The following is a 25,543-nucleotide window of genomic DNA, read 5'->3' as shown; positions in this document are numbered from 1 at the left end:
GATGGGCCACAAAAAATTAAAATGAAAATGCGCCCCAACAGAAATTAACCTATCTATCTACAATGCTAAATTTTGCAAAAGTAGGGAGGGCTGAAAGTAAAAGCAGTAATATTCCTCTGCAGCTTCACTAGTTGGTTAGAGCATGCACCTGCTGCAGACAGCAACTACAGCAATGAGTGTCACAAGACTGTCACATAACCTTGCAAAGTCCTATCGGGGGACAAATAAGCACAGGCTTGTCAGGCAGTCAGGAAAGAAGAGCGTGAAAGGGACAGTGACGACAAGTTAGAGGGAGGCCTGGAGGATTCCCAAAGCAAATCCCCTACTGTCCAGTTAGTTAACTCTGAAATGTTCGGAAAATTAAGACACTGTACTCTCCTATTTAAATGCAGAAGAGAGGGGAGACCAAACAAGGCTGCTCACGGCATTTAAAGGAATCTGCAGGGACAAACCAGGGTGCATAGCCCTAACCCTACACGATGTTGATGTAGGAGAGACACCTCCCATAAAACAAAATTCCTATTGCCTAGGTCCCAGGAAACTGACCCAGGCTCAAGAGTAAACGCAGTATATGCTGGAGCACAAGCTGATTGAGCCCAGTCAGAGCAGTTGGAGCTCCCCAGTTGTGCTAGTGTCGAAATCGGATGACTCAACAAGGCTCTGCATTGATCACAGAAAGATTAATGCAGTGACCAGTGCTGATTCCTACACAATTCCCCACCTGGAAGACTGTACAGATAGAATAGGAAATGTCACCTACTCAACCAAAGTAGACTTGTTAGAAGGGTACTGGCAGGTTCCCTTAACCACCCGAGCTAAAGAGATCTCAGCTTTTGTCACCCCAGACGACCTATTCTAGTGACGGGTGATACCCTTTGGATTAAAAAAATACCCCAGCCACCTTCCAAAGGCTGGGTGGTGGCTGGCCTGCCCAACTGTGTAGTGTATCTGGATGATCTGTTAATGTACAGTGACACATGGGGGGAGGGGGAACCACCTGGACCAGTTAGAAGCCCTCTTCTGAAGGTTACAGTCAGCTGACTTTGTGGTAAATCTTGCAAGCAGCGAGTTCGCTAAAGCCCAAGTAACCTACCTAGGGCATATTGTGGATCAAGGAGAGTGCTACCCAGAGAAGCAAAAGTACAGGCGCTGGTAGATTTTCCCATCCCCATGACCAAATGGAAAATAATGCAATTTTTGGGGATGTGTAGGTTTTACCACAAGTTTGTCATAAACTTCAACATTATAGCTGTCTCACTGACAGACTTGTTGCAGAAAAAAGCAAAGGTAGTGTGGTCAGGCAGGTGCCAAATAGCATTCAAGAGGCTGAAAAACATCTTAACCAACGAACCGGTACTGGCAGCTCCAAACTTTAACAAACCATTTAAAGTGGCAGTTGATGCTGGTGACCTGCTCCAAGATGATGAGTTAGGCATTGAGAGACCAGTTTAGCAGACATCAAAAGAGATACTCTGCTGTGGAGAAGGAAGCCCTGGGACTGTTGCTGGCTCTCAAACACTTTGAGGTATATATCCAAAATGGATATATAGAGAGACCGTAGCTCATGCTGACCACAATCCTTTGACCTTAATGGAGAAATTCAAAACCTAGAATGCAAGACTTTTTCGATGGAGCCTGTTTCTGCAACCTTGCCACCTAAAGATTATCCACATTGCAGGTGTCCAGAAAAATGATATGCCAAATAAGGAATATTAATTCATCAATTGGAAACATACGTTAAACTTTTAATGGAAAAAAAATCCTGCAGTTAACTTTTACAAATCTGACAGCCAAGATGGCCATCGCAATTTGTATCTGAAGCACCTTTTCACATTTCAAGGCCCAACAGGAGTCAGAGGTCTGAGGAGCATGGACCCAGAACAATGGCTTACTTTAAGTGACTGAATTACCGAAGATTGTTTCATCGGCACGACATTCAAGCCAATCCCAACGCCTTGACTTCGGAAGAACAAACCCCTCCAAGAGTAAATATTGGCATCCTGGAACCTGAGGAGCCAATTCCGAACCTTCAATCTCATTAAAAGGTTCCAGAGAATACACTGAGGCAGTCATGTGACCATCTGTCCACCTCTGAAAGCTGGGAGTTTTCATTGAACAAAGGAGTCAAGCCAGTTACTCAGAATATACAGCAGCAAAAAGACTATGTGCCTGCCTCCCTCTCGCCAGATAACACCACAAGTTTGAAAACCCTCTGCAACTGTGGACCCTCCAAGCCTACAGACTGCTACAGACAGAGACTGGGGAAGAGAGCCACCTACAAGTCTACCTCCAAGAAAGCCCCGAGCCAAGTGGGTCAACCACGAAGTGCACTTTGACCAGCCAAAACTTCAAGAATACACCTTCAGCCAGAAAACTACCGAATCATCCAACCTCACAAACTGTGTATTCATTTTCCATTTATTCTTGACTCTAATCCAACCATAAAATCTACTTTTCACCTGTAATCTATTTGTGTGTGTTTATGATTCTCATGTGAATATGTGTGTGAATGAGTAGCATTTTAAAAAAATATTTTAGATTGGGTTTAGATTGTTAAGTATAATAAACTCACCTCTTGTTTAAACTCAAGAAAACCTGTCCAATTGCATCTTTCACGATCACATTAAAGGTAAAAGGTAAAACATTCACTGAGGTGGTAAGTACAGGCACTGTTTAAAAAGAAATAAACTCTGTGGCAGTCAAATAAGAGGAAGGGCAAGAGTGGAGCCTGTGACGCCCTCCTCATCTGGCCGTAACAGAAATTTGGTTGCTGCAGTCAGTGATCATAACCCAACGACAAACGAAAAATTGGAAGCAGGGGCAATTTATAATGGCCAATTAACCTATCAACCTGCAAGTCTTTGGCATGTGGGAGGAAACCGGAGCACCCGGTGGAAACCCACGCAGACACAGGGAGAACTTGCAAACTCCACACAGGCAGTACCCAGAATTGAACCCGGGTCGCTGGAGCTGTGAGGCTGCGGTGCTAACCACTGCGCCACCGCAACGAGATAGGATTAATGAATGACCTCATAGTGAAGGCGCCCCTATGCAGCAGCGATCGTAATATGATTGAATTTTACATTCAGTTTGAGGGAGAGAAGAGTGGGTATTAGACTAGTATTTTAAACATAAATAAGGGCAATTATGAGGCATGAAAGCAGAGCTAGCAAAAGCAAACTGCAAAATAGGTTAAGGGATAGGTCAACAGAGATACAGTGGCAGACATTTAAGGGGATATTTCAGAATACACAGAATAAATACATCGAGAAAGAAAAATTCCAAGGGGAGGACCCACCATCCGTGGTTACCTAAAAAAGTTAAAGATAGTTTAAAACTTAAAGAAAAAGCATATAATTGTGCAAAGATGGGTGACAGGCCAGAAAATTGTACACAATATAAAAAGCAGCAAAGAATAACAAAGACTAATAAGGAGGGGAAAATTAGAGTACGAGAGAAAGCTGGCGAGAAATAAAAAGACAGATAGTAAGAGTTTCTATAGATATTTTAAAAAAGAGTTAACAAAGTGAGCATTTGTCCTATAGAAAGTGAGTCTGGGGAATTAATAAGGGAAAATAAGGAGATGGCAGATGAACTGAACAGGTATTTTGCATCAGTCTTCACTATAGAGGATACAAATAACATCCCAGAAATAGTTGTAAATCAGGAAATGGAAGGGAGGGAGGAACTCAAGAAAATTACAATCACCAGGGAAGTGGTACTGAGCAAACTGTTGGAGCTGTGGGCTGGCAACTCCCCAGGTCCTGATGGACTTAATCCTACGGTCTTAAAATAAGTGGCTAGTGAGAGATAGTTGCTGTGTTGGTTTTGATTTTCCAAAATTCCCGAGATTTAGGGAAGATTCCATTAGATTGGAAAATAGACAATGTAACTCCTTTATTCAAAAATGGAGGGAGACAGAAAGCAGAACTACAGGCCAGTTAGCTTAACATCTATCACAGGGAAACTGTTAGAAGCTATTATTAAAGCCGTTATAGCAGGGCACTTAGAAAATTCATGGTAATCAGGAAGAGTCAACATGGTTTTGTGAAAGAGAAATCATGTTTAACCAATTCATTGGAGTTCTTTGAAAAAGTAACATGTGCTGTGGATAAAGGGGAACTGGTGGCTGTATTGTACTTCGATTTCCAGAAGGCATTTGATAAGGTGCCATATTAAAGGTTAAGGAAAATAAAGGCTCACGGTGTAGGGCTTAACATTTTGGCATGGAAAGATGATTGGCTAGCTAACAGGAAACAGAGAGTAGGCATAAATGGGTCATTTTCTGGTTGGCAAGATGCAACGAGTCGTGTGCCACAGGGATCAGTGCTGGGGCCTCAAATTTTTACCATTTATATAAATGACTTGGATGAAGGGACCAAAGATATGGTTGCTAAATTTGCTGATGACACAAAGATAAGTAAGAAAATAAGTTGCAAAGAGGACATAAGGAGGCTACAAAGGCATATATAGATGGGTTAAGTGAGTGGGCAGAGATCTGGCAAATGGAGTGTAATGTGGGAAAATGCGAAATTGTCCATTTTTGCAGGAAGAATAAAATATTATCTAAATGGTGAGAGATTGCAGAGCTTGGAGATGCAGAAGGATCTGGGTGTCCTAGTGCATGAATCGTAAATGATTAGTGTGTAGGTACAGCAAGTGATTCGGAAAACTAATAGAATGTTATCATTTATTGCGAGGAGAATTGAATACCAAAGTAGGGAGGTTTTGCTTCAGCTATACAGGGCATTGGTGAGACCACATCTAGGGGACTGTGTACAGTATTGGTCTCCTTATTTAAGGAAGGATGTAAATAAGTTGGAAGCAGTTCAGAGAAGGTTTACTAGCCTAACACGTGGAATGGGCGGGTTGTCTTATGATGAAAGGTTGGATGGGCGAAGCTTGTATCTGCTGGAGTTTATAAGAGTAAAAGGCAACTTGATGGAAACATACAAGATTCTGACGGGTCTTGACAAGATGAATGTGGAAAGGATGTTTCCTCTTATGAGAGAATTTAGAACGAGGGGGGGGTCACTATTTAAAAATAAGTGGCCACCCATTTAAGACAGTAGAGGAGAAATTTTTTCTCTCAGACAATCATGAGTCTTTGGAACTCTCTTCCTCAAAAGGTGGTGGGAGTAGAGTCTTTAAATATTTTTAAGACAAAAGTAGACAAGCGAGGGGGTAAAAGGTTATTGGGGTAGGCAGGAATATGGAGTTGCGTTTACAATCAGATCCGCCATGATCTGAATGGTGGAGCAGGCTTGAGGGGCCGAGTGGCCTACTCCTGCTTCTACTTCATATGTTCGTATGTGAACTCTTTCAAAATTGAAATAAGTTTGTTCAGGCTGGATTCGGAGGGTTCGGAATTTTTGGCGGTATGCCTCTGGTACCAGCTTGTATGCCCTCAGGATAGAATTTTTAGTCATCGCAGTCGTTGAACTCTCATCAGGCAACAGTGAATAAACCTCATGGGCTTTTTCTGTTAGTTTGCTTTGCAATAACAGTGTCCAGCTCTCTACTGGCCACTTCCACGGTTTTGCAAGCTTATCAAGAGAGATGAAAAATGCTTCCACATCCCCCTTACTGAACTTTTGTATCAACTAGGAGAATCTTAAGAGCTCAGCTCCTGGTCCTAAGCTAGGGGTAACTCCCTCACTAGTGGTGCCTTCACTGGTTGTATTGGTTCTTCCCCTAGTTAGTTTGAAACGCCTTAACTCCCTTTCCTCCTTCCGGAAATCTCTTTCTCCCTTTCCTGATAATCTCTCCCTTTCTTTTTATTGGAATTCTAATTCTAATCTCCTCTGTGCTAGCTGTATCTTAGTGTCAGGCAAACCCCCGACCTGCCAAGAATGAGGAAAATTAATTTTGCCATATGAACATTGATTTTAAACTGCTGATGGTAAAGGAAGAACTTACTTTAAAAAAAAAAATTGGAGACTTTGGCTGGAGACAGACATTAGCATATCAACAAACCAGTACTTCAAAAAGGACAAAGGAGCTATTCTCTGCTCCAATTTAATCCACAATGGACTTTTGATTACCAGACGTTGAAGCATCCCAGGTTAACTACGAAGATGGCCGAATACACAAACAGACAAGGTCAGGCCAGTTTGGTCACATGACTGACTGATGGAGTTTTTTTGAATTTGAGCTTCCAACAAGGAATTTGAAATCAGAAGGCTGTTAGCTCCTGGACTGAACACCTCTCTCCTGTCTGCTCTCATCTCACTCTCACCAGCTTTGGAAACCAATGAAGACATATGAACCCCAAGAGAGAAACGTCTCCTACGGTGAACAAGGTTTAAGAATAATACTGGGCCTCAACGAAAAGTAAGAGCTGTCTACAATCAAGGACTCTACGGCGAGCTGGAAACAGAAATAATAAGAAACCCCTTTTTACAGGCTGCCTCAAACCTCTCCATTTTGTTTCTCTTCTGCTCTTTTCTGTCCCTATTTGCATGTGTTTATTGCATGTGCATGCTAGCATGGGTGCATCGTATATCTGTAGGCGTTAACCGTATTAGAGTTTAAGTTTAAGGTTTAATAAATTTCACTTTTCTTCTTCAAACCTGAAGAAAACCTGGCGTGCTCATTTCTTTGCCTAATAATTGGAAAGCTGTGAACAAGGATTCACAAAGGGGGGAGCTCAAAACACAGTGTTTAAAATTAAACCCTGTTACAATAAGACCAGGTGAAGACAGTAAAAGACCCTTAGACCCCTTTCTCACCTAGTCGTAACACTTAGCTAATATTACTTTGTCTGGTTTAGATTCTATATCTGTCTCCAGTTCTTCATTGTCAATTTTAAAATGGTTGGCCACAAGTTTTAGGATTTCTGGCCTCCTAGCTTTTGGACAAATAGTAATCTCTAACTGCCCAGCTACATTCCTCAACTCTTCAACAGATAGGGCTTTTAACCTGGTCCAAATTACTTCACTCTGTTCTAGGAAGGTACTGGCCTCGAATGTAGACATTTTAGTATTCCAGCACTGAAAACCACAAGAAAACCTGTACCAAACTTTTTAAATTATTGCAAGGGATCCACTTGCTTTCCCACTTCCTTCCTGCTTGTCTTTGGGTTTGATCCCCAACGCGAACCCCTCAATTTCTGTTACGGTCAAGTGAGGAGCAGTTGAAGGGCTTCCCTCTTTCCCCTCTCCTGGTTTGACCACAACAGGTTGACTTTTGTAAAATTGCATGTACTGGCCAATTCAGCAGGTGTTTGATGACTTACTTGCTACCATCATAACAAGAACCAATCCGACAGGTCATAGAGTCATACAGCACAGAAACAGGCCTTTCGGCCAATCATGTCTGTGCCGGCCATCAAGCACCTAATATTCTAATCCCATTTTCCAGCACTTGGCCCATAGCCTTGAATGCTATGGCGTTTCAAGTGCTCATCTAAATACTTCTTTAATGTGGTTAGGGTTCCTGCCTCTACCACCCCTTCAGGCAGTGCGTTCCAGATTCCAACCACCCTCTGGGTGAAAAAATGTTTCCTCAAATCCCCCCTAAACATCCTGCCCCTTGGCTTAAATCTAAGTCCCCTGGTTATTGACCCCTCTGCTAAGGGAAAAAAGTTTCTTCCTATCTAACCTATCAATGCCCCTCATAATTTTGTAAACCTCAATTAGGTCCTCCCTTCAGCCTTCTCTGCTCTAAGGAAAACAATCCTAGCGTTTCCAGTCTCTCGAGTTAAACAAAGAACAACGTTATTGTCCCTGAACCAAACTAATAAAAATAACAATCAACGCGCCAACTTTCACACACACACACTCTGGAGGTTTACACACACACACAAGTAGGTGACAGAGTGGGGAGGGTAGATTGGTTGAGTTAAAGTCCATAAGAAAATGTATACAGTCTGTGGCGTTTGGTGATTCGGCTGGCTTCTAGCTGAATTCAGTGGTCCTGAGGTTTTTAGCTTCAAGAGGTAGATGACTGTTTTGGTAGGTCTCTTTGGAGATAGCGAAGCGTATAATTTCCTCCAGTGGGGTTTCTGATTGCAGCCAGAGTATGCAAAGCTGGTCAGTCAACAGGCAGGAATGGGACAAGCAAGAGCGAGACCCCCACTTAGGGTCTGCACGTCAGAGTCCAGTTGCTTCTCCTTTGCTGCAGAGAAAACACCAGCTTAAAACCACAGATGGTGAGGGGCTTGTCACAGAACAGTCACTCAATGATTCAAACATGGCAGTTAGCAGTATTTTTTTCTTGCTAAAAGAGAACAAACAGTTCCCTTAAATCTCCTGGGGAATTAGCAGACATTTCATCTCCCTCCTCACAGTCCTTGCATGCAGAATACATTGTTGCAAATTAGACGACCATCCTAAGATATTAAAGTTATCCTTTTTTAAAAGCCGTTGAAAAAAAAAATAAATTCAGATCTCCAGTCAGTGGATTAAAGAAAATTATCATTCAACAAAGCATACTGGTGGAACAACGCAAAGCAATTTGAAAAAGTTTTGTGCTATGTTGCAGTCTGAAACTCATGACCATATTCAAATTGGGAAAGTGCCCTGACCAAACAATTAAATGCTGAAATACCTGAGGCTTTGATTACTTACCGATTAGATTATGTGGCCTTAAAAAGGTACAGAACTCCTCCTCACCAGCCAAAACTGCAGTGAATTATACTGCATAATCCAAAAAAAGTCAACCAACTTGTTTTTAAAAAAAAACAATTCCCAACTATACACCTTAGAACATCGATGATGATATAAATAATCTTTTCATCCCAACCAACCTGTAACATATGGCAAAGTTTTACTACACAAGTTCTGGTCATGGTTTTACTTACAGCTAACATCTGTTTGCACTTCTTGTACTTCTCAGTTTTCTCAGTTATTTCTTTACTCATTTTACTTATTTGTGTCTGCACCAAGAGATCAAATGTATGGTCGAATGGAGCTGGCATAACTGCAGGGAAAAGACCAAGATGTTAATTAACTAAACCACTGATAATTAAATGGCCTACAGCTAAAAATTAATTATGTTTTAATTATTTAATCCCCAGACAAGCAATTTACTGTTTTAAAAACCATGTTGTTGATTTGATGACTGCCAGTCAGTGCCAGAGCAACTCGACATTTTCAAATTTGGGTAGTTCAAACGTGCATTTCATTCAATAGTAGAGAAAATCAGTTTCATTTTGAAAAATAATTTGTTGCTGAGAACTTGGATTCTGCTGATAGGAATGTTATGGGCAAGTATTTCAGCAATACCTAGATTCACAAAATCAATAAAGCACAGGGAGGCAGCCATTTGGCCTGTCGAGTCTATGTAGGCTCTTTGCAAGAGCAAGTAGTTACTGCCACTTCCTCGTCCTTTCCCTGTAGCCCTGCAGTTTTATTCCCTTCAGGTGCTTATCTATTTCCCTTTCGAAAGCCATATAGTATATAAAAAGCCTATAGTTTCTAAAACATTAACACCAAATTAAGCACATACAATTTATTTAATGTTAAGCTGCAATTATTCAACTAAGTATTAGCGCTCAATTCTTTTCCTTTCTTGATTTTTCAATCAGATCAATTATAAAAGATCAAAAGAGAGTCTTTTTCCCTAATATTTTAACTTTATGGTAGCAATTTCACTGCCCAGTAGCAATTATGTGATCATTCTGTGATCACTTGGCAGCAATCTCATCATTGTCAACAACACATAATAGACCCCACTGTTCGGTGATGGACTGATAGGGCCCTGGAACAAAACCAAGTATCAGTAGGGAAACAATGGGCATTTGGCCTATTTCAATACAAAAATGGCTTGTTACTACTAATCATGAAACTGTTTTGATGATTTTCTTGGGGTACAAAACAACTTCAAAAATATGTTACAATTGTTGTGAATGGAATAAAAATTTTGAGGGGAGTAATTTCTACTCATTAAATCAATAGATACATATGCAGTACAAGCAGATGGAGAAATATTTGTTTAACCATCACTGAATCTTGACAGTTTGCCTGTGACCTTGTTCACTTCAAGTCATTATATATGTTCAATTGTGGCAGGAAGCAAGTGAAAAGCTTACACGGAATGCATAAGATATGCAGGACATATCTTTATAAACGAAAATGTAGATTACTTCTTCACATTTTTATCTGTGTGGAATACTGCAGGAGATCAAACAGTGCTAATGTATGTTTACAGCTAGAGCCTAAACAATTGCCAAGATACCTGGAGAGGAGTCTTGAATGAAGTCTGCTGTGGACACTGGAGGCGATTCAGTGTTTGTCCCATTATCAGTTAGTTTCTGCTTCTTGGAGAACGTTTCATTTTTCTTCTCTTCCTATTAATGCAATTATTGTACAGTTAGATTGCTCTATAACTTGTCTTTAAGCAAGTAACATCCTGATGTCATACTAAAGCAACAATGAAATGAACAGAAGCTAAGTAACCATGTGATGTTACAACATTTTTCACCATCTCCGAAAGAAACTCCTACTCTGAAGTGTGCTAGTGCTTCCTACGGAACCATAAATAAAGAACAGAAAATGACAGACAGGTTGTAGCAGAATTCTATACTTTAGCTTCATAAGAGGATCCCCTGATTATTAAAGCCATAATGCTTTCAATCTCCCAATTAATTTCATGTCTCCAACGTTTGCAAAAGCCTCACCTACCTCTCATGCTTCTGGAACTATGGCTTTACTGTCAATTATACAGCTGCTGGACACCTTCAAACAACAATATGAGCATTGCCTCAAGTTGTTAAGTCTCTCTCTTTGTATGTGACTCCCTATCTCAATTACCCATGATGATCTACAGAAAACATCAAACTTTCTATGAGCTCTCAAAGCTGTCCCGCTTTTCCTACTACGTGAAATTCCCACAGGACACTACTACTTTAATCATGAAAGCATTATTCCCACCGTCCCTTGGCAATTTTCTTTGCTCTTAGAATCTATGACTCTTTGCTGGGTGTAGTTTAATAGGTTCTGGGCACCCTCCACTAGCTCCCACAAACGCCCATTATTCATGTGCGAGCATTTACAATGAGCGTTGTCAATCTGTTGAATGACAGTATCACAATCAATCCCAGTCCTCACCAGATGCTTAAAATGCACACTTTCAGCAGAGAAGCACAAATAGTCATACTGCCTGAATTTTTCTATCCCATCCCAAGTGTGCTGAGAAAAGAAAGGCTTAAACTTATGGGGTAGGCAGTGGCGTAGTGGTATTATCACTGGACGAGTAACCCAGAGATCCAGGGTATTTCTCTGGGGACATGGGTTCAAATCCCACCACAGCAGAAAGTGGAATTTGAATTTAATTAATAAATCTTGAATTAAAAGCTAGTCTAATGATGGCCATGAAACCATTGTCGATTATTGTAAAAACCCATCTGGTTCACTAATGTCCTTGAGGGAAGGAAATCTGCTGTCCTTACCTGGTCTGGCCTACATGTGACTCCAGACCCACAGCAATGTGGTTAACTCTTACATGCCCTCTGAAATGGCCTAGCAAGCCACTCAGTTGTACTTAACTGCTACGAATAATAAAAAGGAATGAAAGCTGAGGGACCACCCGGCATTGACCTAGGCACCAGAAACGACAACGGCAAACCCAGCCCCATCGACCCTGTAAAATCCTCCTTACTAACATCTGGGGGCTTGTGCCAAAGTTGGGAGAGCTGTCCCACAGACTATTCAAGCAACAGCCTGACATAGTCATACTCACGGAATCATACCTTACAGACAATGTCCGAGACACTGCCATCACCTCACAGCTCCAGCGACCCGGGTTCAATTCTGGGTACTGCCTGTGTGGTGTTTGCAAGTTCTCCCTGTGTCTGCGTGGGTTTCCTCCGGGTGCTCCGGTTTCCTCCCACAGCCAAAAGACTTGCAGGTTGATAGGTAAATTGGCCATTATAAATTGCCCCTGGTATAGGTAGGTGGTAGGGGAATATAGGGACAGGTACGGATGTGGTAGGAATATGGGATTAGTGTAGGATTAGTATAAACGGGTGGTTAATGATCGGCACAGACTCGGTGGGCTGAAGCGCCTGTTTCAGTGCTGTATCTCTAAATCAAATCAAACCAAACCATCCAGGACAAAGCAGCCCGCTTGATTGGCACACCATCTACAAACATTCACTCCCTCCACCACCGACGCACAGTGGCCGCCGTGTGTACCATGTACAAGATGCACTGCAGCAATGCACCAAGGCTCCTTAGACAGCACCTTCCAAACCCGCGACCTCTACCAACTGGAAGGACAAGGGCAGCAAATACATGGGAACACCACCACCTGCAAGTTCCTCTCCAAGTGACACACCATCCTGACTTGGAACTATATCGCCGTTCCTTCACTGTTGCTGGGTCAAAATCCTGGAACTCCCTTCCTAACAGCACTGTGGGTATATCTAACCCAAATGGACTGCAGCGGTTCAAGAAGGCTGCTCACCACCACCTTCCCAAGGGCAATTAGGGATGGGCAATAAATGCTGGCCTGGCCACTGTCGCCCACATCCTATGAATGAATAAAATAAAATGCTTTCATAACCTCAGGATGTCCCAAAGGGCTTTAAAGCTAATGACGTACTTTTGAAGTGTTGTCACTGTTGTAATGTCACAAATAAGGCAGCCAATTTGCAGACACAAACTGCAATGTGATAATGGCCAGACAGACTATTTCAGTTATATTGATTGAGGGATAATTATTGGCCATGACACCAGGGAGGACTGTCCTGCTCTACTTCAAAATAGTGCATTGAGATCTTTTACATGCACCTGAGAGGACAAATGGGATATTGGTTTAATGTCTCAAAGGACAGCATCTCTGATTATGCAGCATTCACCTCAGTACTATACTGGAATGCCAGCCTGGATCTTTGTTCTCAAGTCTCTGGAGTGGGACTTGAACCAACAAACTTCTGACTCAGAGGCAAGAGTGCTACTACTGAGCCATGGCTGAGGCAACTGTCATATCCCTATTGCTAATCCAGCACAGATTGGATACTGAATTTGGGAGCTTCCTGATACAGGATATCCAGTAGCGTTGAAGCATTACTTTTAACATGAAGCTGAATAAAATGGCTAAAATGTGAATTCGGATGTGCATTGTGTGGGACAGGGGATTGAAAGTTGGACACAATGGGCAACGTGGAAGGAATCATAGACGGGAGACAAATGTGGAGATATACAAAATTCCAAGGGGAATGTGACCTTTTGGTTGCCTGGTGGCAAGAATAGACATTGGCAACAAAAGATGACAGTTGGCTGGCAAAAATTAATTTAAGCAAACATCTACACCATGAGAACAAACATGGAGCAGTTTATGAAATGCATATTAATTTTATTCTTAAACTCACTTATTTGTTAACATTCATAAAATTTTTAAAAGCTTTCTTATTGTCTCTTGTTGGCTGACTGACCACATTGAGTGCAACAGACACAGCATGGCAAAGAATGAATAAAAGTAACATATAAACAGGATAAAATGATAATCACTAGGACATTAAGCTGTGTGCCACCACGCAACCAGTGCTACACAAATGCCAAATTTCAGCATATCGCCACAATACCACTTTATATTACATTGCTGTAATACTTCAGTCACTAAAATGGAATGTCTGAATCTCTCAATACTTAGCTTACTAACACTTCAGATACTAAGATATTCAAAAAAATTATGCAAACTAATCAAACTGCTAATGCTGACAAAGCAGCATGTACAAATTTAATTTCAAATCATTTTAATTTGTTGCATTACCCAGTAGTCCAAGGTAAACATTATACTCACCAACTGCTCTGTAAGTTTGACAATTTGCTTCTGCAGTTTTTGACAATCCTTGTATTTCTCTTTGTAATGCTCGGCAGCCATCTGCAGCCTAAGCTTTAAATCTTCAACTTCTTTCTGTAGTTCTTGTTCCACTGTATTGTCAACCACTGCAGAACCCTAGTATCAGATTTTGAAAAAAGTTTAGTTCTTTTAACTGCACTATTACATACCCTTTGGAATTGTTCACACTAAGTCAGACGACAGCGTTTTATGTTATACCATGCATCATATATTATTCCACTGCTAAGGTGAATCTATATCCCTTTAAGGCAGGAATGTACCAAGGTTTTTGTCTTGAGGACTTTTTAAATTTTGTATAATGGCACCTTGTGGAACATATAAAGTTTAAATTAACTTTCCCATTAATTTGCACACAGCATCATTCCATTTTGAGATTTGCTCCATGTTTCTACAGAAAGCATACAAACTATATTAAGCTTTGCTTTGGTTGAAGTTAGTTCACAAAGGTTTAAATCTAATGTTGGTCACAGTGGAGCTACTGGGACAAAGGGACAATCAGAATGTTAATGAGCTCACAAGAGGTTGCACGCAATCACTGAAATTATCCATAAAAGATCTGGGGTCAATAGGGTATTTTGCTATTCCATTTCAGATACTTTTAATAGGTGATCACACTCTATACATCCACTTAGTTGCGGTAAAATAAATTAACTTAATGATTTATATCTAGCCTCGTCTCACTAAACTGCTAACTATTCCACGCTTTGCAAGATTGGAAAAAGAGCACATGGGACTATGTACAACGATCATGCTATCCAGTTCTCATTGTTACTCCTGCTAAGTTACAATATTGTACAAAAGGAAAACACTACAGATGCTGGAAATCTGAAATAAACACAGAAAACGCTGGAAATACTCAGCAGGTCATGCAGAATCTGTGGAGACAGAAACAGAGTTAATGTTTCAGGTCAATGGCCTTTCATGAGAACTGGGAAAAGAAATGCAATAGATTTTTGGCAAGTGAAAGAGGGAGGGTGGAAAAGAAAAAAAAGGGAAAGACTGTGATTGGGTGGAAGAAAGGAGAGATTAAATAACAAGAGTTGGTGGTTCACAGAAAAAGGGACTGATAATGTGAGAAGTAAAGACTGTATCTAATGCCGAAAGGAAAAACAAGAGAAAAACAAGAGGAAAACCAAAACCTGCAAGGAAAAAGGAAACAAAATGGAGGCAGTGATTACAGTCTGAAGTTGTTGAACGCAAAGTTCAGTATGGAAGGCTGTAAAGTGCCTAATTGAAAGATGAGGTGCTGTTCAAGTTTTCGTTGAGCTTCACTGGAACACTCAGGCGGCCGAGGACAGAAAGGTCAGCATGAGAGTAAGGTAGAGAATTGAAACAATGTACGACCGAAAGCTCAGGGACATACTTATGAACTGAACGGAGGTGTTCCACAAAACAGTCACCTAATCTGAGCTCGGTCACCCTAGTGTAAATCGGACTGCATTGTGAGTTGCGAATACAGTATACCAAATTTAAAGAAGTGCAAGTAAATCACTGTTTCACCTGGAAAGTGTGTTTTAGGCTTTGGATGGTGAGGAGAGGAGGTAAAAAGAGCAGGTGTTGCATCTCCTGTGCTTGCATGGAAAGGTGCCATGGGAAGGGGCGTTGGGGGTAAGTGAGGAGTAGGCCATGGTATCACAGAGGGAACGGTCCCATCGGAATGCTGAAAGGGAAAAGGAAAATGTGCTGGTGGTAGCATCATGCTGGAGATGACAGAAATGGTGCAGGATGATCTGTTGAGGAAAAGGGGAACCCTATCATGGTTCGAGGAGGGACGGGAAGAGGTCAGAGCACAATTGCGGGAAATGGGATGAACACTATTGTGGGCCCTGCCAACCATGTCCTGAACAACCCTATGTGCAGGAAGCATCGCAGCTGGAAGAGCTCGAACTCTGGATTTCGGAGCTTGAGCTCTGGGTTTCGGAGCCTGGGCAGCAGCTGAAGTCACTGCAGTGCAGCTACAAGACAGAGTTTCATGGATAGCACATGTCTAGAGGTGGTCACCCCGCAGCTTCAAAAGTGTGTGAGCAGAGATGGAATGGGTGACCGCCAGACAGTGAAGCAGCACCAAGCAGGTGGTGCAGGAGTCCCAAGTGCATCTTGTTCTCCAAACAGTTTTCAGTTCTGGTGAGGGTAATGATTCCTCTGGGCAGTACAGTACATCGCACCAGGGGCGGCTCAGCTCTACAGGGAGACAGCAGAAAGGTTGGGAAAACAATAGTGATAGGAGATTTTAGTTTGGGGGGGGGGGGGGGGGGGGCAGACAGGTGTTCCTGAGGCTGCAGACGTGAACCCAGGATGGTATGTTATCTCTCTGGTGCCAGGGTCAAGGATACTACTGACTGGCTGCTGAGCACTCCAACTGGGGAGAGTGAACTGCTAGAGATCATGGTCCATATCGGTACCAATGACATAGGTAGAAAGAGCGATGAGGTTCTGTAAGCAGATTTTAGGGATCTAGGAAAGAGACTAGCAAGCGGGATTTCCAAACTAGTAATCTCTGGATTCCTCCTGCTGCCGTGCACTAGTGAGAATAGAAATAATAGGAAGATATAGCAAATGAATACGCAGCTGGAGAGATGGTGCAGGAGGAAGGGCTTTAGATTCCTGGGATCTTGGGACCAGTTCCAGGGGAAGTGGGGCCGATAGATGGCGGATGGGTGGCACCTAAACAGAGCCGGGATCAAAGTTCTCGTGAGGCAGTTTGCTAGTGCTGCGAGAAGGGTTTCAACTAACTTGGCAGGGGGGGTGGGAACCAGGATGTAGTATTAGGAAGGATAAACAAGGTGCACAAAAGATTGGGAGAAGCAGATAGCAGCAGAGTAAGAAATAATGTGTTACAAACGTGGCAGGAGCAACACACTGTCAATTCAGTCCCGTCACTCCACAGATCACAGCAGATTATTTAACCTTTTCCACCCAACTAGAAAACAACCAAATTAAACACTCTAGTAACACCCGGAATAAAACAGACCAAACCAGTTATCTTTAGACAACAAATTAACTACTTATTAAAAACTAAATCTTAAAAACACTATTAAGATAAACCTATGTCTAAAGACCTTACAACTTATTTTTATCTAATTCCCCCATTCACACACATACACTTAAAAATAACAGTAGTTAATCGGTTTTAAAAGTGGTGTTTTTAAAAATTAGCTGTCTCTTATGAATAAATAAAATAAGTAAGTCTTTGTGGATTACGTTCCTTCTAATGTGGAAGTACTCAAAGGCCACTCGAAGTCTTCACGTAGATTTGATGCAGTTGCCGATTCTTCCTAGGCATTCAACACTTCGGCTGCAGTAAGCATCAACAGGTCTTTCAGCAATACAAAGGGTTTCTTGAAAAATGGCGGCTTTTCTTCTTTCGGCAATTAACTCGGCTCGTAGCTGAGGGAAAATCGACGGCTTTTTTCTCTTCAGTAGCACGCCTCGACGGAGAGTCTCTCAAAAACTAACTGATTCATACTGTTTTTTGCGAGTTTTACACACAGTTAAGTGGAAATATTAAACCATGTAATCTCTCTCTCCTGCCGTTGCCCAGGTAACAAAATGCAGCTGCTGGCACACCGTGCCTTAGAAATTCCAGAACTTTGTCTCCCTTAAACGTACACTGTTTTTAAGAGTCTTAAAGGCACACTGTTTTAATCAGGAAAAAAAAATACAAGTGCATGACAGTGGGGTCAAACTAAGAGGGAATGCAATTGGTCTAAATTAGGTTTACAGCATATGTATGTAAGCACACAAAGTGTGTTAAGTAAGGTTGATGAGCTGCAGGTGCAAATAGCCACATGGGAACATGATGTCAAAGCGATAGTGAAGACCTGGCTCAAAAAAGAGAGTAGGGTGGACACTAAATAAGGGTAGCTGTAACGATCAAGGAGAATATTACAGTGCTGTAGAGAGAGGATGTTCCAAAGGGATCAAAGAGTGAATCTATTTGGTTAGAGTTAAGAAACAATAGAGATACTATTACACGACTGGGCGTATTCGACAGGCTACCAACTAGTGGGAAAGCAAGAGGAGTAAATTTGCAGGGAAATCACAGAAAGGTACAAGAACTATAGATTAGTGATAATGGAGGACTTTAATTATCCTAATATAAACTGAGATAGTAATAGTTTAAAGGGGAAAAGGGGAGGGGTGCAGAGAACAGCTTCTGATGTGGGCTTGGAAGAATTTGCCTGATCAGTAGGGGATCAATGAGGAAGGAGGCATTGCTGGATCAGGTTCTGGAGAATGAGGTGGGTCAAGTGGATCAAGTGTCAGTCGAGGAACTGTTAGGGAACAGCGATCATCATATCATAAGATTTAGGTTAGCTGTGGAAAAGGACAAGGAGCAATCTCAAGTAAAAATACTAGATTGGAGGAGAGTCAATTTCAGTAGGGCGAGAACAGATCTGGCTCAGGTAAACTGGAATCAAAGATTGGCAGGCAAACCTGACTGTAACAGGGCTTTAAAGAGAAGATTTTTCAGGTATAGTTGCATTACATTCCCATGAAGGGAAAAGGTACACCGAGCAAAGTCAGAGCTCCCTGGATGACGAGAGATGGACAGTATGAAGCAGAAAAAGGGGGCATTTGACAGATGTCAGGTTGATAATACAAGTGAGAACTCGGCTGAATATAGAAAGTTCTGAAGGGAAGTGAAAAAGGAAAGCAGATAAAAAGACTGGCAGTTAACAGAAAAGGGAATCCAAAAATCTTCTGTAAGTATATAAGTAGTAAAACAATGGTAAGAGGAGTACTCGACCAATTAGGGACCAAAAAGGAGATCTATGCATGGAGGCAGAAGCCATAGTTGAGGCACCAAGGAAGATGATACTGCCCAAGTCAACGTGAATGAGGAGGTAATTGCTGCAGGGAAGCCTCCTCCATGGAGCTGGCGACCTCCGCATGCGATGGGGCCCCTCCACCAGTGGCAAAATGCTGGCGTGCCCACAAAATTGGACCTAATAAAGGTCCATAATCAGCTTAATTGGCTACCCGCCTCTATGGTGCGGTCAGTCAATTCGGGACCCTGTCCCACCCATGGGAAATTTGCCGTTGGCGGGAACGCGCGGGGAGCTGTCTGCCACATCTCCCTCCCCGATTTTCCCTGTCCACCATTGCGGGGCCAAGAAAATTCAGCAATATAAAGGACTCAATTCTAAACAGAGTGCAGGAACAGAGACAGCTGTGGTATATGTGCACAAACTATTGAAGTTTGCAGGGCAGGTTGAGAAAGTGGTTAAAAAAGGAATCTGGGATCCTGGGCTTTGTAAATAGAAGCATAAAGTACAAAATCAAGGAAGTTATGATGTACCTTTATAAAACTCCGGTTAGGCCGCAGCTGGAGCAGTGTGTCCAATTCTGGGTACCGTTCATTAGGAAGGATGGGAAGGTTTTACAGAAGCTGCAGAAAAGGTTTACGAGAATGGTTCCAGGGATGAGGGACTTTAGTTACATGGATAGACTGGAGAAGCTGGGGCTGTTCTCCTTGGAGAAGGTTGAGAGGTGTTCAAAGTCATGAGGGGTCTAGATAGAAGTGAAAAATTGTTCCCATTGGCGGAGGGGTCGAGAACCAGAAGACACCAATTTAAGGTGATTGGCAAAACAACCAATGGCGGCAAGAGGAAAAGCATTTTTATGCAGCGAGTGATTATGATCTGGAACGCACTTCCTGATGGCACGGTGAAGGCAGACACAATCAGGGGTTGCATAAGGGAACTGGATAATTTTTGGAAGAGAAAAAATTTGCAGGGCTATGGAAAAAGGGCAGAGGAGTGGGACTCACAGAGTTGCTCTTGCAGAAAGACAGCACAGACATGACGGGCCAAATGGCCGCCTCTGCACTGTAATCATTTTATGATTTTTGACATATCCACACAAATATGCAAATTCAATTGGAGAAGATAGATTTGAATTCAAAACCAAATCAGTCCCTTTTGGGGGTTCTTGTCTCAAATGGCTTTTAAAGAAACCCATATTTATTCTGAACGCTCCATTGTACATTTGACAGTGATCAAAAGCAGCAGAGAGATGTGAGATACTATGAGGATGGGAAACATAGAACCCTAAAATCTGTGGACAATTTACAGGCAATCTCTTGGCTCATTCAACTTTGCTATGAAATGAAAGGAGGAGTCAGAAATCTTTCACCCTATCGGCCCCATCATAGTTCCTTTGAATTTATGGAGAATGTAAGGCAAAAGTATACCTCAAGCATTTAGTTACATAGTGCAACAAACAGAACAAGGAGGTAAGAAGTTCAGTTGAGAATTGTGCTTTTGAAGTACTTGCTTGCATAAAAGGGTTGAAAGGGGAAATACATTCTTATTTATTTCACCACTTGGAATATACAACATGAATTTGCAGGAAAATACTTCCAACCAATTATTATTAGTACTCTAATTGAATTATTTAATGCTTTCACCACCACAAAGCTATAAATATAAACAATGCATCTTAGTATAGGAAAGCCCATTTGACTGTACCATCAAATTTGTTAACTATAGCTTAAACTGAACTAAAAACTGAGTAGATTTCAGCAACTCTCTGTAAAATTATGAAGTTAGTCAGTGAATAAGAGAGTTTAAATTCCATGCCATACAGATTCTAGGCCAAGGTAACAACAATCAAAGCAATCATCAGAGATTGAAATTGGTGGGATGATACAGCACCTTCTGGTAGCCAAATAAATGGCATTCATGGCTCCCACAGAGGTAAATCATACTGCCCAACACAATTTGCAGAAGAGAATTACCACTCCAGGAAGCCTTGTATGCCAGCGTGATGATGGAAAAAAAAACTTACATTTTTTAGTGTCTTTCACAATCTTAGGGCATCCCAAAGCACTTTTCAGCCAATGAAGTAATTCTGAAATGTAGTCACTGCTGTAATGCAGAAAATGCAGCAGCCAATTTGCACACAGAAAGGTCCCACAAACAGCAATGTGATAATGAACAAATAATCCGTTTTTGTGATGTTGTTTGCAGGATAAATATTGGCCAGTACACCGGGAATAACGCCCTTGCTCTTCTTCAAAAATAATGCCATTAGATCTTTATTGGAGGAGGGGGTGGGTCCAAGAAGGAAAGAGAGGGGGTGGGTGATGGAGAGAAAATTTCCCCAGCCAACAAGATTAATATGCAAATCAAAAGAGAAAAATTAAACAAATGTTATAACACATACCCTTTCTTTTTTTGATATTGCAGCTCTTAGCACTTGTATCTCTGCCTTACATTTATTCTCTGTATCAACAAGTTCCTCCTTTAGCGAATCAATTTTTATTCGTGCACTGTGCAGATCACCCATGGTCTTGTCACGAATATTGGAAGTATCAGCAAGTTCCTTAGCCATCAAGGCAATTTTCTGTTCGCTCGCTTGCATATGCTCCTCAGCCCTGCGTAGACGTTCACGAAGAAGAGATACTTCGTCCTGAAAATCGCAACAGCATGGAAAAATAATTTATAGCTGTCAAAATATGCAGACATGAACTCTCAGATAAATGTCACTGTAAGGTACCTAGCAGTGCAGTTCCCTTACTCAAAAAAAGGGCAATGATCATATTTTTTGACCATTTGAACAAACCAGAGAGAGGTGTTTATTACATTCCAAATTGTCATGGCAAGAAAATAAAAGTAACAGCCAACCACAGCACACCTGCAATAATGCTCTTTTCACAAACCTGAAGGAGCTAACAAGTCACTTGACCCTCTGGAATTTTGAGAAGTTACGGAAGCTAAGAGATAGAGGATACAATCATGTGATTTGTCTTTGTACAACTATTGACCATAGTCAGTTTTAGTCATGAGGTTCTGAAAATGGTGCTCAGCACTGTTACTGAATGACAGGCACATCTTTGAGATGCAAACATTCCACCTTTCTACAAAAAATAGTTAACTTAAAATAAATGTAAGCAATAATGTAGCAAGAAAGATCATCCCACTTCTTTCACTTACAATACCTTTCTTGCTACATTGTTACATTTATTTTGAGTCAACAAATTGTGTTGTTGGTTCCGAGCTTAAATTAAAATTCATGCATTTTCTTCAAGCTTCCCATCCCTGCTCCAATCGCATGGTTCCCCCTTGCCTTTGCATCCTCACTATGCATTCCAATTTCCTAAGACCATCTCACTCAGATCACTACTCAGCTCTTCCCCTTTCAACTACCAAGCTACTTTCCAGTTTCCTTTGCTCCAGTGTCATTCACCCCATCGTTTGCCCTCGAACCATACTCCTCCATATTAAGTGGTGTGGCAGAGGTTCCATATTCTCAAGCTGTTTCCACCCTTCCTACCTGTTTTGCTCAAAGGTTTTATTTGCTTTCAAAATTCAAATACTTGGTTTTTAAAAAAAAATTAGAGGGGCAAAATTGCTTGTCAGTCTCTTAACTTGTGCATCACCATGCCTGCTTTGGAATCTCAGGTTTAAAAGATTAGAGTTCACCTTTTCCAACCATCAATAAAACACAGATAAGTTCATTAATTGGCCTCAAAATTCAACCTTTACTTGAGATATTCAAGATTTCAATTATTGAAGAAACAATTTCCAAAAGTATGATTTCTGTGGGAACCGACGGTTAGACTGTGCATTCAGCAATTAATTTACAAAGGCAAACCCATTATAAATGCGGACATAAATAGAAAAAAAATGACAAAAGATGACAAAAATGTGAAGCTAAAAATTGTGCAGGCAGGAACTGGATGTTAAGAGTTTTAATAACTTTCAAAAGGGAACTGTATATATATAATTCTCTTTTTCAAGTGTGTATGTGTGTGAGATACATACATATATATATATACATACACACACACATACACTTGAAAAATAGAATTTTCAGGGCTTTGGGAAAGAGTAGGCGTGTGGGACAAACTGGATAGCTCTTCAAACAGCCAGCATGGAAATAATGGGCTGAATGGCCTTCTGTGGTGTATGAATCCATGATCATATCGAGATATATCACATGCACGTACATTTCATCTCGTGATGGGAATAATGTACAGAAAAAAAATTATGGGCAAGTTACTATGTCTCAAAGCAAAATTCATAAACTAAAAAGTACAATGTGAAAAGTAGTAGAGCCCCAGATATTTAAAGAACTCATTTCAAATGTTTGATTTATTCAGTAGGGTCTATGCCTTTCAAGCATTGGTTATGTAGAGAATTGCTATTTGGGCACATTCCACAATATTATAAATTGTCACTAGTATAGGTAGGTGGTAGGGAAATATAGGGACAGGTGGGGATGTTTGGTAGGAATATGGGATTTGTGTAGGATTAGTATAAATGGGTGGTTGATGTTCGGCACAGACTCGGTGGGCCGAAGGGCCTGTTTCAGTGCTGTATCTCTAATCTAATCTAATCCTTTTCTCACGCCCTACTAAAGATCTGCTTCCAGACAAATTCATGCTCACCCTGAAACAAAAAGAAAATTGGAAAAGAACAGGAAGATGGGACTAATTGGATGGGTCTTTCAAAGAGCCGGCACAGACACAATGGGCCAAATGGCTTCCATCTGCTCAATCATTCCATGTTTCTATTACCTAGTACGCAAAACCATCTGGGATCACAAGCTACAAGGTTAATAATGAATCTTTTTACTGATGAGGCACATGTTGAAGTAATACTAATTGGCACTACATACTGATCTCGACAACTGATGGACAAAACACTCCATCAGACCATATACCTCAATTCATTTAAATAAGATTAAGAAAAATCAGTTTATAGATTATAATACCTCTCAATGCCTCTTTTTCAACATCTCTCCGTTTTAAACTTGAACCTTGATAAAAATGCTTTTACAAGAAGGGCAAATTCATACAATGTACATGTACAGTTAAACAGATCTGCATCAGACCCGATTATGTTCCTCCTTCTACTTTAAAGTTGGAAATGGGATTAAGGTAGGTCAAGAATGCAACATAATATATGCGATGGAGTAACCAAATAGATAAGCGTACATAGTGCATTTTGCTCTCTTCCCAACAGGAGAAGCAAATGAATTACCAGTTGCATACAAAGAATGCCACGCAGCAGACAACATTCCAGCATCATTCCCACTTGAAGTATGCATCTGCACAGTTATGTATACTGCAGGAGACAAGTATTGATCAGGATAGTATGCATAGGTCAAGGCACTGAACACTAGCGAAGAAAGGGTAGAAGTGGTTCTGGCTGATAAGGGTACAGATCTGGTACAGATTGGATCTTCAGCACGTATGCATGTGTCAAGAGACCTTGGTAGGTCTGGTTACAAACAAAGGCTGCTGTGTGCAAAGAGGTCTTACTTCTGAAAAGTGGGGTCTGGATAATTTGGAAGATTCCAGAACAAAGACATGTATTGTGCCTACACAGAAGTCTGTCAATTGTCACTTAGCAACTGCAGTAGCGCTCATAACTTGGCCAAAGGTATAGTAATGTTCCCAATGATTATGTTTTTTGTCCAAGCACAGGCATCGCTGGTTGGCACTCAAACAGCAGTTGCGTGCTCTCAAATATCCCTGTACAAATAATAACAAGCACTACCTCTGAAAGCAATTAGACCCCAGAAAGTTGCATGCTGGGAGGAAAAAAATTAAAACCAGAATTCCAGGAAGGCCAAGTAAACACTCTGAACAACAGGACTTTTGTAACTGGCATTTCAGTTATCGAGTCACACAGCACAGAAACAGGCCCTTCGGCCCATCATGCATGTGCTGGCCATCAAGCACATAACTATTCTAATCCCATTTTCCAGCACTTGGCCCATAGCCTTGTATGCTATGGCGTTTCAAGTGCTTATCTAAATACTTCTTAAATGTTGTGAGGGTTCCTGCCTCTACCACCTCTTCAGGCAGTGCGTTCCAGATTCCAACCACCAACTGAGTGAAATATTTTTTCCTCAAATCCCCTCTAAACCTCCTGCCCCTTACCTGAAATCTATGCCCCCTGGTTATTGACCCCTACGCTAAGGCAAAAAGTTGCTTCCTATCTAACCTATCAATGCCCCTCATAATTTTGCACACCTCAATCATGTCCCCCCTAAGCCTTCGCTGCACTAAGGCACTAAGGAAAACAACCCTAGCCTTTTCAGTCTCTCTTCATTGCTGAAATGCTCCAACCCAAGCAACATCCTGGTGTATCTCCTCTGCACCCTCTCCAGTGAAATCACATCTTTCCAATAGTGTGGTGCCTAGAACTGTACACAGTACTCCAGCTGTGGCCTAACTAGGATTTTATACAGCTCCATTATAACCTCCCTGCTCTTATATGCTATGCCTCGGCAAGTATCCCATATGCCTTCATACCTACCTTATCTAGCTGTGCTGCTGCCTTCAGTGATCCATGGACAAGTGCACCAAGGTCCCTCTGACCCTCTGTACTTCCAAAGATCCTACCATCTATTGTATATTCCCTCGCCTTGTTAGTCCTCCCAAAATGCATCACCTCACACTTCAGGATTAAATTCCATATTCCGCTGCTCCGCCCATCTTACCAGCCCATCTATCTCATCCTGTAGTCTAAGGCTTTCCTCCTCACTATTTACGACACCACCAATTTTCATGTTGTCTGCGAACTTACTGATCATACTTACATTCACGCCTAAATTATTAATGTACACTACAAACAGTAAGGGTCCCAGCACCGATCCCTGTGGTACCCCACTGGTCACAGGCTTCCACTCGCAAAAACAACCCTCGACCATCAACCTCTGCCTCCTGCCACTAAGCCAATTTTGGATCCAATTTGTCAAATTGCCCTGGATCCCATGG

At 41.5% G+C, this 25,543-nt stretch overlaps 1 protein-coding gene across 2 annotated transcripts in view; it reads right to left on the bottom strand.

The window, feature by feature from the left end:
* The window catches only part of tax1bp1b (Tax1 (human T-cell leukemia virus type I) binding protein 1b), a 153,264-nt gene that overhangs the window by 44,478 nt on the left and 83,243 nt on the right, over window positions 1-25,543 (bottom strand). For both annotated transcript variants that reach the window (XM_068059371.1, XM_068059380.1), the window contains exons 9-12: window positions 20,977-21,222; window positions 13,747-13,902; window positions 10,180-10,291; window positions 8,804-8,922 (exon numbers count right to left, since the gene is read on the bottom strand). In XM_068059371.1, coding sequence (XP_067915472.1) covers window positions 8,804-8,922; window positions 10,180-10,291; window positions 13,747-13,902; window positions 20,977-21,222 — 633 coding nt within the window. The remainder of the gene's footprint in view (window positions 1-8,803; window positions 8,923-10,179; window positions 10,292-13,746; window positions 13,903-20,976; window positions 21,223-25,543) is intronic.

This window comes from Heterodontus francisci, chromosome 2 (assembly GCF_036365525.1).
Source record: "Heterodontus francisci isolate sHetFra1 chromosome 2, sHetFra1.hap1, whole genome shotgun sequence".
NCBI classification, from domain to species: domain Eukaryota; kingdom Metazoa; phylum Chordata; class Chondrichthyes; order Heterodontiformes; family Heterodontidae; genus Heterodontus; species Heterodontus francisci.
The sequence above is the reverse complement of the archived record's forward strand: the minus strand, read 5'-3'. Positions and strand labels throughout refer to the sequence as shown.